At 35.9% G+C, this 14416-nt stretch overlaps 1 protein-coding gene across 1 annotated transcript; it reads right to left on the bottom strand.

Annotated features, from left to right (window-relative positions):
- Positions 1-12327: 12327 nt before the first annotated feature.
- LOC126715416 (early nodulin-like protein 1) lies at positions 12328-13950 on the bottom strand. Its single transcript, XM_050416009.1, has 3 exons — positions 13679-13950; positions 13188-13541; positions 12328-12848 (listed from the first exon to the last, which is right to left on the bottom strand). Exons 1-3 carry the CDS (start codon positions 13860-13862, stop codon positions 12484-12486), a joined length of 903 nt encoding a protein of 300 aa, XP_050271966.1. The 5' UTR covers positions 13863-13950; the 3' UTR covers positions 12328-12483.
- Positions 13951-14416: the final 466 nt, after the last annotated feature.

Genomic DNA, 14416 nt, shown 5'->3' with positions numbered 1-14416 from the left:
TCGATTAGCAGTGCCACTAATGCATCTTTCTTTGAGGCAGTTAGGGTATTGCCTACTTAGATCATTTTGGGCTCATCATCGGTTCCCAGGTTAATGGGTTGGGTTTCTTCTTTTATAGGTTCTAGGTATCCATGTTTTAATTTCTTATTATTAAGAGTTTCTTTACCAATTTCAGAAATAAAAACATTCAAAGCCAGCAAATAAGCAGAATCAGAAATCATATTAAAAGGGAAAGAGTTTTTAACAAACCCTATAGACTCAACTGACTCAACTGGAAAACTATCACAAACAGACTTAACATGAATAGAAACATTAGCAGAAATAGACTCAATAGGAACAAAAACAATGTTCTTGGCAGGAGTGACTGGCTCGACAGTCTTGATCTTCTTGGCAAAGGTGACTGACTTGACGGTCTTGATCTTCCTATCAGAGTCCTCCATGGGGTGGGCGGTTCCCTCCCATGCCCAGTTCTTCAACTCAATCATGGCTTCCACAATGGTAGGTGGCTCCCAGTAAACTCTTTCTTCCCTCAGCATCAGTACTATGGGATCTACATCCATATAATCTGTATCTTCTTCTTCAACCTCCATGTCTGTGGGCTTGTCAGTCACAAAGGCGTATGCTACCCATCCATTCATCAAATAGATCGTGTTTGTCTTTGTTGCCCAAGTTAGTGGATTCTGACTTACTTTCTTCTATTTTCTCCTCATTACATTCAGTATTCTCAAGTGTCATGATTCTGAGACTATGGACCATTAGTTTTTGGTCTAGAGCGGCCAGCTTGGCATCTATGTCATCCTCCTCTTCAGTATGTAGGGTTGGTGTACTTGGTTCTGAATCATAATACGACCCCAATTATGGAACTTCTCTCCCATGCTTATCATACCTAGGGCCAAACCTTGAACTGACATTAGTGATATCACTCCAATCTGAAAGATGCCCATAGGGATTTTCATCATGATACATTTGATTAGCTTGTGCATTCTCCTCTCTTGTATTCTCTAACACATTTATCAGCCTGTATCAATCACTATCAGTGTCGCTCCACCTGTCAGCTTCAGCATCATCTTCTATGTCTTCATCATAATAGTTCACATCACTGTCATATTCCTTATAGAATAGGTCAGCACCTTTACCTTCTCTATCACTAAGGGGTTCACCCTAATCATCTCTACTGTATGGGCTATCATAACTTCTACTACTATTGTTATCACTATCGGTGCTGCTATCATCATCATCATGTCCACTATCACTGCTGTTGTTGTCACTACTACTATCACTCTTGTCTTCACTTCCATATACATCATCACTAGGGGCTGTTCCCCCTTCCTCATCTCTATCACTGGCTCTTAGTTCATACGGACTCTTTAATGTATGCTGGCAGCCCTACCAATATTCGTCTTCTTCTATATTGCAAATAGGATCTCCAAGGAGTATCGTTATGGCATCAGGATCCATGTGATCAACCCAATTAGTAGGAACCCAAATTGTATCTTCCTTTTTCAATTCTAGAACCTTGTTGTTGCAATCAAGTAGTACCTCGAACCCAGGCACCATTGTTCTTGTTACAGGATCAAATCATGGCTCAGGGAATCCCAAATAATGTTGACTTTGTCCAACTTTTACAAACTTCCCATTCAATGTAGGAGTGTAGGGCTTCAGAGGTTCTGAAGGACAAGGAAGTCCTTTTGCTTTGGCTTTGGCTCGAGCCATCCTTCTTACTTCCATTTCTAGCAAATCATCATCAGTGGGCTTATAGCCTAGCCTAAAAGGTGGTGTGGCAGTAGGAATTGCCAAGTCTGGAACAGTTGGCTTCTTCACAGCTCTCCCCAAATTCATCCCAGGAAAGTAATTCATTCTTCTCATCATTGCTACCACATTGTTATTACCATAAGAAGCGAAGTCTATTGAGATCTTCTCAACTTCATCTTCTCTTTTTTCAAAACCAGGCCTTTCAATCTCAAAGCCATCCAAAGTCAATGGCTCTTTCTTAAAATCAATACCATAAACAGGTTTAGGCACAGTCAAAGTATCCCCATAGATGGTCACAATAGCCCCTCACGTGGAAACCGAACCTTTTTATATAGGGAAGAATGTATGGCTTCTGTGTCATGGATCCATGGTCGCCCAAGGAGCATATTGAAGCATGAGGCTATATTAAGGACTTGAAAATCCACCTTCTTGACCATCGGTCCGATGGTAAGCTCTAATATTATGGTTCCCAAGACTTCTCTTCTACTGTTGTCGTATGCCCTCACATGTTGATCAGTAGGCACAAAGTCTTCAATGCTCAGGCCAAGGCAGTTAGCAGTCTTTAAAGGACACATGTTCAAGGCACTTCCATCATCTACCAAAACCATCGGTATCCTCTTCCCCATGAAATCTACAGTGATATGCAACGGATCGTTGTGGTGCTTCCCTTTCTTAGTCAGATCCTTGTTAGAATAGGAAATTGTGAGTTCTCAATTGATGGTCTCGATCATAGCATTTAGATCCTGGGAGGTTGTGGTTGTAGGGACTTGGATTTGGTTGAGTAGGTCTACTAGGTTTTGTCGGTGTTTGTAAGAGGCCATGAGTAAACCCCATAAGGATATGTTGGCTTGTGTCTTCTGTAGTTTCTTGAGAACTTCATCTTTCTCGGCAGGTGTTTGTTGGGTAGATCTATTCAGAGCTTCCACTAGGTTGTCAGTCTTTAGATATGGGGGTTTGAAGTGTCTCCCCTCCTTGTGATATGGGCAATTTTAGTTGAGTCATTAGGATTAGTGTCTCAAGGTTTGAAGTGTCTCCCCCCATTTCTGAGTGTTTGGCCATTTACTTGGGGTTTAAAGTGTCTCCCCCACTTTGTAGGTGCTTGACTATTCTCTTGGGTTTGAAGTGTTTCCCCCCATTTGTGAGTATTTGGCCATTTACTTGGGGTTTGAAGTGTCTCCCCCCATTTGTAGGTGCTTGACTATTCTTTTGGGGATTGAAGTATCTCCCCCCATTTGTGGATGTTTGGTTGTTTTCTTGTTTTGGTATTTCATTTCATATGTCATATCGCACAGTGGTAGTAAAGGTCCTATCCATTAATTCTTCCCATGTCATCATGAAGCACTCGGGTAGGTCATAGATCAAGTTGGACGGGTCTTCCTTATTTTCTTCTTCGATCATCAAGCAATTAATCCTTGGTTCTTTCCCAAAATTGTGATTGGGCAAAGGATTGTTAGTGATGCTGAGCCTTGTAGGCGGCGCAATCACTTTGTTGCCTATTAAGTCTTGAATTGCTTGATGAAGGGTGAAATAAAGGTCAGTGTCATGATCAGGGACCTGGTGGTAGGCATATCTTTTATTCACATCAAACCTTAAGGGCAAGGGGTTTGGAATTGGTCTTAGGTCTGAAGACTTTAGTAACCCTTTTGCTTTTAGCTTATCAAACACTTGGCTCATGGGCATATACAACTCATGAAATTCTCTCTTAGGTGTAGGCCCTTGGGGTACTTGCACAGGTGCAATGGACGCAATCAATTGATAAGGATCATTTTTATGAATATTGGAAATTTTTGCAACTTTAGAATTAGACCCTACATTCTTTTTAAACCTTGGAAGGTCATCAGTCTTTATAGTGCTATTATTTATAGCATCCTCAATTTGGGTTCCAACAACAAGTAAAGCTTTAAAATTGGGAAAATATTGTGCAAACAAGTCTTTATGGTATACAGGCAATAAATTCTTTACAACCATGGCTAACTGCTCTTCCTCACTTGGCCTACTCATCATTTGTATGAAAGTAGAGAAGGATTATTTTGGCTCTTGCTTGGTAGTCTCAAGGTCTCTCCTTGTGATATCCACTTCCATATTGTACTTGTATTGCTTGTGAAACTCTTGGCAGATGTCCTCCCAACTTTTTGCTCTTGCATCATCCAGGTTGAGGAACCACCTAAGAGCGGCTCCGGTCAGTGTGTTTTGGAACATCTAAGCAAGTACTTCCTCGGTCGCACCTAAAGGCTACATAGCCCTCATACACATCTTTAGATGGGACTTTAGGCAACTGATCCCATCAAACTTTTCTAGGATTGGCATCTTGAACTTGGGTGGCAACTTTGCATTGGGGAATAGGGAGAGAGAGTCGTAGTCCATAAGTTCCTCCATCTTATGAGCTCTTCTAATCATCTCCTCCATTTTATTCATCCTCTCATTAATCTTCTTCTCATTCTCTAGGGCTGGTGGATTATGATCAGTCTTGTCCTCTTGTTGATTACCCTTTGAATTCTAAAATTGTTGCATCATACGATTCATGTCTTCCCTCAACTGAATCTGACTAGCTACCATAGTGTTGAGCAACTCTTGGGTGTTCATGGGTTCCTCTGTGTTTGGATGTTCTCCCTCTTCTGCCATATTGCTAAGAGCTTCAAACTTCTTGTGGCTTGAACTGTCTTAGAGGTCAAAGATGGGATTGTGATGTTGCAGCAGTGGAGTCTCTTCTATGCTTAAAGGCTTTAATATTGTGATGGGAGTGACGAGCTTGGAATTGGAGCTACTATCTTGAGTGTCGGGCTTAGGTTCTCTTTGCAGCCTTCCTTTGGATCTTGACTAAAATCTCCCCTAATGACAAGCTTGGTCGGGCTAAGACCCCATCCATATCCATCAATCAATCAAAACAAACACACACAACATGCAATGCAATTTTAATCGGGACCGACCTAAAGGTAGGTTCTAAGTCATTATGTTGTAGGGTGGGTTTGTTGTTTCATTGTTTCCCATAGCTAGGACGTTACACCTCCCAACTTCTAATGTAATGAACATTGCATTGGTCAAAACGGCATGGTTTGTCCTTTACAGTCATCAGGAAATGATCCAATGACTTTGGGCTATGAGTTGGTGAGTTCACCACTGGATACCCGAATCTAATGAAGACTAATGATCCATGGTTACTACCACCACAAAATTGTTGAAAATGGGTGAGACATCTTGTTTGGATGGTACACACTATGACAGTCAGGGAAAGATTTTAACAAAAAATACAAACAACAAATTATCATACACTAAAATATCATACAACATCCTATCAAACATAAATAAACAATCAACTATACCATGCAAGATCATGCAAACACAAAGGTACACATTTGGTCACTTAAGTCTAATACGAAACTTAGCCCTCAACATCCCCAGTGGAGTCGCCACTGTGAGAGACCTCGAAAGTGCCTCTCAAAAAAGAGAGATTTTTGGAGTGCTTTGAAGGGCACCTCTCTTTTTGGGTAAGTGGTATGGAGTCGCCACTTATTTTTTATACACAAAAATAAGAAAAACTAAATACATGATTGAATTGTTCTCTTCATTAATTGAATAAAAAAAATTTACATAATTGGAAAAATTGAAAAATTACATGGCTTTGGGTCCTAGTTACAAACTACCAAAATACATGGCTTTTTTTTTCCTAGTTACATTCTACCCAAAATAAAAATAAAGACAAGACTAGATCTACTTAACTAAAGACCTAAATTCAAAGGCTAGGGTACAAAATTGGAAGGTGTTAGGCACCCATTTCGCCCAAACAAAATCTGGTCTTCTAGACTCTTATGACTAGTGTACCATTTTATGCGTGTCATAAATGATATGTTGAACATGTGAAACAAAAATTAGATCACACAAATTTATTTATGAATGAAGACTCTAATTTTGAAAATAATCAGATCTGTTTTGATTGGTAAAAAAAATGGATTTTGATTTGTCAAAATACCAGATATGTTTTGTAGTATGTGGAGAAAAGTGGTTTTTGGAGATAAAAAGATTCAGATCTGTGTTTATTACATAAAATAAAGTCTTTTGATTTGAAAAATATCAGATCTGTTTTTAAGAACTAAAAGAATGGTTTTTTAATTTATAAAATATTAGATCTGTTTAATGATAAAAAAAAAAGGGGGGGGGGGGTTGACAATAGAAAAATCAGATCTATTTTTATATGTTTTAAAAGAATGAAAAAAAGATTTTTTAAGAAGAGAGTTTCACTCATAATTTCAATTCATGCAACATGAATTAAATAAAACAATCACAAACACAATTATGTTTTATCTTTTTCTTATTTCAAAAAATCTGCATGCATTAAAAAAAAAAAAATCAAATCTGTATCTAAGGAAGATACAAATCAATTTTGATTAAAGAAAATTCAAATCTACATTTAAGGAAGATGCAGATCCGTTTTGTTGTGAAGAAAAATTCAAATCTGCATCTAAAGAAGATGCAGATCTATTTTGTTGTGAAGAAAAATTCATATCTACATCTAATGAAGATGTAGATCCGCTTTATTGTGAAGAAAAATTCAGATCTACATCTAAGGAAGATGTAGATCTGTTTTGTTGTGAAGAAAAATTTAGATCTACATCTAATGAAAATGTAGATTTGTTTTGTTGTGAAGAAAAATTCAGATCTCCATCTAATGAAGATGTAGATCCGCTTTATTGTGAAGAAAAATTCTGATCCGCATCTAAGGAAGATGCATATCCATTTTATTGTGAAGAAAAATTCAAACCTGCATCTAAGGAAGATGTAGGTCAGTTTTATTTTGAAGAAAAATTCAGATCTGAATCTAAGGAAGATGCAAATCCTTTTTATTTTGAAGAAAAAGAGTTGATTACATGCAGATCTTTAAAACTAAGAAATAGATTACATTAATGAACATATTTTCATAAACTAAATTAACAAGGTAGAATATGAATATCTAAAACAATTAAACATGCATCATCATGATTAAGAAAAGCATGAAAAAAAGGGTTAGAAAACAACCTCTTGCATGAGCACACTTTGTTCTTGAGAGGAAGTTTTAGGGTTCAAAGAAATTTATTCAATTCTCTTTGAAAGCTAAAAACCCTAATTTCAGCAACAATACCCAAAGAAGGGATCAGAAAATATGAGTAATTCGAGAGTCTAAAACGTATGCCTCCCAAAGCGTAGAAAAAAAGTGCTGAGTTATGAGGTTCAGTCTCTATTTATAGAGGTTAGAGGGCTCTAAAAAATAGGTATGGACGATTAGGGTTTGAATCCGAACGCATCCTTTTGCGAAAAGGTAAAAAAGGGTATGCATTATCGTCACCTGAAGGCCGTTGGGCCAAAGCCCAATAAATGGAAATTCAGACCTTTTAGAGTGCCGTTCGGCACTCCAAAAGTACTGAATTGACCTTTGGACTCCGATCGTTCTTTCGTGTTCAGGTGCCATTTGGACTCCTCTTCTAGGGTTTTTTGGCCAGTCCTTGTACCTAGACATGTTTTCATCCTCCGTCTATGATTTTTCATCTCTTTTCTAGATAATTCAAGATATTTAAGAACAATTATCTTGTAGATAAACACCCTAAAATAAATCTTGATAAAGTTCAGATTATCCATAATTTTATTGTTATCTAATCATCCATTTTATTCCTATGCATGCAATTCTATTTTAAACACTAATTATTAACCAATCACAGAATTATTTTATTAATTTTAATGGTTTAACCAATTAGAATTAATTCAAACTAATCACATGTGGTCGACCTTACCTAGACATAATGCATGTTGACCATGCAAACTTGATAAGTGCTGAATTAACCTTTGGACTCTGATCGTTCTTTCGTATTCGGGTGCCGTTTGGACTCCTCTTCTAAGGTTTTTTGGCCAGTCCTTGTACCTAGACATGTTTTCATCCTCCATCTATGATTTTTCATCTCTTTTCTAGATAATTCTAGATATTTAAGAACAATTATCTTGTAGATAAACACCCTAAAATAAATCTTGATAAAGTTCAGATTATCCACAATTTTATTGTTATCCAATCATCCATTTTATTCCTATGCATGCAATTCTATTTTAAACACTAATTATTAACCAATCACAGAATTATTTTATTAATTTTAATGGTTTAACCAATCAGAATTAATTTAAACTAATCATGTGTGGTCGACCTTACCTAGACACAATGCATGTTGACCGTGCAAACTTGATCATGCGATATCTTTCAATCCGATGGCCCGATTTGAAAACCAAAATCACCATTGCAACCGTTAGAATCTCAAGATCTTTTTTATGATATGTAATAAATGAATTAATGCATGTAATGCAAAGACAAGTTGATGCATGTAATGCAAGAACCAATAGATGCATGTGATGCAATTTGTGGTACATGGATGGTCATTCTCCTTAATTAAATCATGGGTGCAAAATTGAGTGTCTACATTATCTTTATATGGTTTATGTTTCCAACTATAGCATCACTTTGTATGGTTTGTGGCTTCAACCATATAGCGTCAGTGAGCTGATAACATTCCAGCGGCATAATAACATAAGTTCAGCGATACAATGATAATGAAGTAAAATATATTCAATAACATAAATTTAGAAATAAAGACATAATGACTTACCTTTATGTGATTTGCGGCTCCAGCCATATAACATCAGTGGACTAATAACATTCCAGCAGTATGATAATGTGAGTCCAACGGCATAGTATAATATTACAAGTCCTTTCATGGTGACTTCGTGATTGAAGTGGAAAAATTGGTGCAACTGAAGGGAGAGAGAATTTGTCCAACCGTGTGCATAGGTTGGTTAAGTCTATCCTCTTTATCATGCACTTAATTGATTTTCCCCATGTAATACTCTTTTAGTTTTTAGTCAAATATGAGTGATATTGCCTTTTATAAGGACTTTTAGTATTAGAAAATTATTTCTTCCATGGAATGACTTTAATATGAAATCATTGTGCCTTTTAGGAGAAGGACTTTTAGTATTTGATATTCATATGCCTTCCGTGAGAAGGGCTTTTGTAATATGTTCTTGGAAGAGTGTTTGGTATCTTTTAAGATGTATGGATATGGTAAGAAATATATGTGTTTTGGGAGATATGGTGTTTGTAAGATATATTAGAAACATATGTGGGAAGTATGTATGGATAGTTTGTGAGGAATGTATTTGTAAAATATATGGAAGTATGAGATGGATAATATGAAGGTTAAATATAGTAAATACATGAGTTTATAGTTATTGCTGGAGTAGTTTTTCATGTTATATCATGAATTATGTTGCTTTCTAAGAAGAGAGATTTTATAAGAGAAATTGAGAAAGATATGGAGATGTGTTTATAGGCAGCAAAATGATGAAGTTTCAGAATAAGAGAGTGAGGGAGGGATGGATAGTGGTATGTTATTGTTATTTAAGAAGGATGGAGAAGTATGGAAATGTTTAAAGATATGGGCAGCAAGATGATGATATTTTAGAATAATAGAGTGTGGGAGAGATGGATAGTGGTGTGTAATAGGTGTTATCTAAGAAAAGAAATTTTGTAAGAGAGATGGAGAAGTATGGAAATGTGTATATGGCAACAAAATGAATGATATTTCAGAATAATAGAGTGTGGGAGAGATGGGTAGTAGGGCCATGGGTGTCTTGTGTTGTTATGGCTTGGTCCTCTTTATATAGGGCCAAGTATGTAACTAAGTGGGACTTGGTTGAAGGAATAATCAGCAAATAAGAAAAATTCTTTGGAAAAGTAAATGATTTCCTTAGTTGAGTTTTTATTTTTAGCTGAAAGAGGAAATTCTGAGATTTAACGTTGTTGGAGCTGCTGCTATAGCTATCAGTCATAGCTGTACAACAGTTGACACAACTGTCAACTGCATAGTAGTAGTTGTTGCAGCAGCTAACACTGCTGGATGATATCATCTGAATGATATCTTCTGCTGGAGGAAAATATTCAGCATTAAATTCATGGTTTGGCTGAAAATGGTATGATATAGTAGGTAGCTGCTAGGATTGACCATTAATGGGCCAATGATGTCATTTTGGGACATGTATCAACTGCCTAAGTTGCTACTGGAACTATTGCAGTTGCTGTTGGAGTTAAGGCAGCTTCTATTGGAGCTGCTGCTGGTACTTTTGGCTAAGTTTCCTCTTTGGAAAAATATATGTTTAGTCCATGATTTCATACAATACATTTTAGCATGTAATAAACTAGTTGGTTAATATTTGATGAAGCTTTAAAGATGTAATTTTGGTCTCTTTGTCTTGCGACCAAACTTGGAGTGCAAGAAGGGCATTGATTTAAATGAAAATAATAATATAATTTCTATGAAATAATACAATTAGATTATATGATGAACATTAAGTTTTTGGTAAAGAGCAATGGAGAGTTTTATCATTTTAAGTGTGATGTGCTATGTGCTATGAGAGGCTTACCAAATGTTACCTATTGCACACCGACTCTTCAGAGTTCAGGGAATTGGGGAGGACATGCCAAGCAACATGTTTCCCTTATTAACTTTGAACTGCTGGAGCTTTACTAAACATATTTCTTGGCCCTTCAAACCACGACTCCCAAAGTTCCCCCGATGAGATTCATGAGCTTGGATCATGAGTTGAAAATGAGATGGTGTGCCATGAGCTTGAACCATGGGCTTTAATGAGAAAATATCACCATGAGTTTTGGACCATGGGCTTTGGCATTATTTTGTGTAAATATGAGTTATTTTGGGTTTTGAAATAGATTTACCTAAAATCCATGATAATATTGATGTGGTGCAGGTTGCCAATGAAATAAAGCCGTGTGGTGTGAAAATTTTTTCCTCAACAATCACAATATTCGGTTTAAATTGGACAATCCATGAAAAAAAATTCTAATTAGGTTTAAAATCAAGGCAGCCTAAGCAAAAATTAAAGTACAACAAAAAATTATCCAAGAGGTATTCACCAAAAGAGCGTAAGTTCTTCCATGCCAATAAAACTACCATTACTAAGAATAGGTGACCATTATATTTTTGGCCAAACCAAATAATTCCCTAATCAACGCATGCTAGTCGCTTAAAAAAAAAAAAAAAAAAACCGCATGCAAGTCTTCATTCTTTGCTAGCTAATTTAAAGCGTTACATGGTTAACCTTTCTTTCTTGAAGTCATATATCAAACCTTGCAGTTAGAAAATTTTAAGTGTGCACTAAGATCACTTCTCTAAAGTTCCAATGAGTAATGTCATCATAAAGTCCAAAACCCAAAGAAAAGTGATATTCATTTAAAGTGTAAGGCCATTGTCATGTGATTAACCTATTTGTTGGTTGGGGGCGTGATTAGGGATGGAACCAGAATTTGAAGTTAGGGGGCGGCTTTGCTACTTGTTGCTTTACCACTAAGGGTTTATTTATTTAGTATTTATTTGTGTTTTTGATGTGTGCATTTGTTGTTAGGTAAGGACAAAATTATTTTGTTAAAATTTTTTAAGGGTCGAGTTATTTGTTTTAGGTAAAATTGATTGATTGAACTTAATTTTTTTTAACTTTACAATTGGTAATTTTTTGTTGTTGGACTATTTTTTTTTTGGAATTGTATATTTTGTTTTTGATTTCAGATCTATAATTTTTTTTAAGGCCTTTAAAATGAGGAAAATGTTAAGAGTTACAAATTCTTTTTACAAATTGTTAATATGGTGAGTGGTTATTAGTAAGTAAAAAAATTATGTAAGTGATGAGTCCAGATGCAGACTAATAAGAATTTACTACCTCTGTATAAATATTTTAGAAAAGTTTGTAACTATAACATTACTTTTAAAATAATCAATGATATTGTTATGAGGGCAAAATGTAATATTATACAACAAAATTGTTAAAACTGATACCTATGTATATATTAATATTTAAAAATTAAAATAAAATTGGGGGCCATTGCCCCATTGGTCAAAGTCTCCCTTCGTACCTGGGCGTGACAGTAAAATCATATAAGAGATGTTTGATTTTTGGTGGGATTCTCATAGGTTTAATTTGAAAGTGATATTCATTATGTATTTTGTGATATTTTCACTATTAGAAGTTTAAGTTCCAATTCTTTTTTATGGAGTTGGAAATAGTAAAACATTCTAGGTTAAAAGTTGATATTGTACATGTGATTCTTTTGTTTAATTAGTAGATTTGAAGTTAATGGACTGAACTTGTAATCGGATGAATGGTGGTTTTATTTATTGTGAAATGTAATGGTTTGTGGTGCTTTAAAAAAATAAATAAATAAATAGTGACCTCTATTTTGATAGGATGTTGATCTTTGAGTTGAATTTGGATTGTGATGACAAGAGATATTTAAGTGAAGCTAGTTGTAGGACCTATGGTTCTCTTTATATTGACAGATAATTAGGCATTATAAAACCATATGGTACCAGAAGAAAGAATAACGTATAAAAATTAACTAAAGGAAAACCTTGTCCAGAAAATAATTGGATCAAATGTCTCGCGAGGCACTTAATTAAATTGACTAGATAGTTCAACTGATCTACATCCGTAGGATTTATTGCAGCTTTAAACTAAGCTTAGAGAAAAGTAGCATAATAATCATAGTGAGGAATGTTTAAAGACAAACAGAATCTTTATTTAAAGTATAAACTGAATAGAATGGATAGTACATCCTCATAGTGTACATGTATAAAACATATGATACGATCGTAAATATACAAAATAACAAAGAACAAAGTCAACCATACTCAAACCATGAACTGGTTAAAATCAATAAAATACAGCCATGGCAATGGTCAAGAGGCCGAATAAATAACCACCGGAAATCCTAGACGGGGCAGCACTAGTACTCCCTGATGGAGGAGAAGCGGTGGGACCATGTGAACCTGAAGGAGAGTGGGCGGAGCTGGAAGGTGGATAGGCGGTGCCGGAGCCAGTGACGTTAATGGCTAGTTTTTGACCCAAGGCGCAGTGGTATTGATAGGTGCTGGTGAAGAAATACTCGCCGGTGGTCTTGAGGGTGATATATGCAGGACTATTGTTATAAAGTGCTAGACTTGTGCTCAAGTTGCAGCTGTTATAAGCTTCTTTGGTCACCGAGGCAACGTCATCTGATCCATTCAAAAAGTTGAACACTGCAAAAACGTTCAAGAATTGGCTTAGAGATAGAGGAAGATATAATTTCTTATTTGGGTTTCCACCTACAAAATTTGTTTAATGTTTTTTTTTTTTTTTTTTCCCCAAAGTATTTTTGTTGAATATGAAAGAATTTAAGGTTTCAATCTTTCTTCATTTCTTGCTGTAAAAGAAAAGTATTTTATGCAGTTTATATACAGCTTTTTAATACAACTTTTGTGTCAATCATTTTTGTCACAACTCTAAAATAATCGATTGTGAGTTATAGAAAGATGCGGTGGAATGATGTGAAAATGACAGTTTATCAATCACAGTTAATCACATCATAAAGTCTGTACCTAGAGTGTCTCCGACGATGAAAGTCTTGTTGTAAGCCCAAGTAATATATGCAATTTCACCAAGTGGTGGGACGATCCATCCCATGTTACCACCGACTGTATAATTCTCTGGTATTGTTCTGGGAACAGGACTAGCAGTTGGTCCAGGAGATGTGGTCACGTTGATTGCAAGCCTTTGTCCCTGAGCACAGTTGTTGTTCAAGGTGCCTATGAAGTAGTACTCGCCGGTCGAGTTCAACGAGTAATTTGCTGGCCCGGCTGTTATAAGAGAGATGGGGTTTGTTGAATTGCAGATTAAGAAAGCTTCCTTCGTAACTCTGGCTACATCTTCTTGTCCAGTTGTGAAGTTGAAAACTGATAAAACATCAAAGATCATTGAAGTTAGAAAAAAATCCCAGGTGGAGTTTAGACCTCTTTGATCCAAATTCATCCACAAATCAACAAAAGAGAATAAACTAAATGAGACTAGCAACTTATTCATCTATACTTACGCAGAATGTCGCCAAGAATGAAGGTTTGCTTCGCAGCCCAAACAGCATAAAAGGTTAAGTCGTTATTAGGAGGAACCGTCCACCCTGTGCTGTCTCCAACCACATGTGTAGTCACAGCAACTGTGGTTTGTAGGAAAGCAAAAAGTGCTACGGCTAGAATGGCTAATCTGATAATCTTAGCCATAGCTTAGTCTATACCCAACTTCTTTTCCTGTGTGCCTTGTTTCTAATGTGTTGGGTTGTTACTGCAATGATTTGAGGAGTGGTTTGTGATCTTTTTATAGAGGTTTCTAAAAGCAGGAAGAAGTTATGGTACTACTTTCGTGATTAGCAGAGTATGACTTCAAGTTCACCATGTAAAATTCTATGCCGTTGCCAGTACGAAAATAATTGTCGGTCAACATCAGTAAGTTCTAGAACTTACTAATTAACCAAATTAAATTATTATAAGTTGGTTTCAAGTAGTTTAATTGGTGAAAAATTTTCTCTTCAGTTGGGTTTGAATCTTATCTACACCAAAACTCAATTGATGCCTTCACTTGATGCAAAAAAAAATATATATATATTATATAGCTAATGCTATAAATTTAAATCTTATAATATCTATAAAGGAAAATTAATGTATTCCTAATGACATGGTGGAGGTGATGTGTATGCGTCGTAAGTGCAAATGTAATTTAATTTGTCATTAATCCTACTCAGATATTATGACATGTGTTTTTCATTTATGGTCCAGTC

The sequence above is a fragment of the Quercus robur genome, chromosome 2 (genome assembly GCF_932294415.1).
Source record: "Quercus robur chromosome 2, dhQueRobu3.1, whole genome shotgun sequence".
Lineage (NCBI taxonomy): Eukaryota > Viridiplantae > Streptophyta > Magnoliopsida > Fagales > Fagaceae > Quercus > Quercus robur.
Note: the sequence above shows the minus strand (reverse complement) of the source record. Positions and strands in the feature narration are given on the sequence as shown.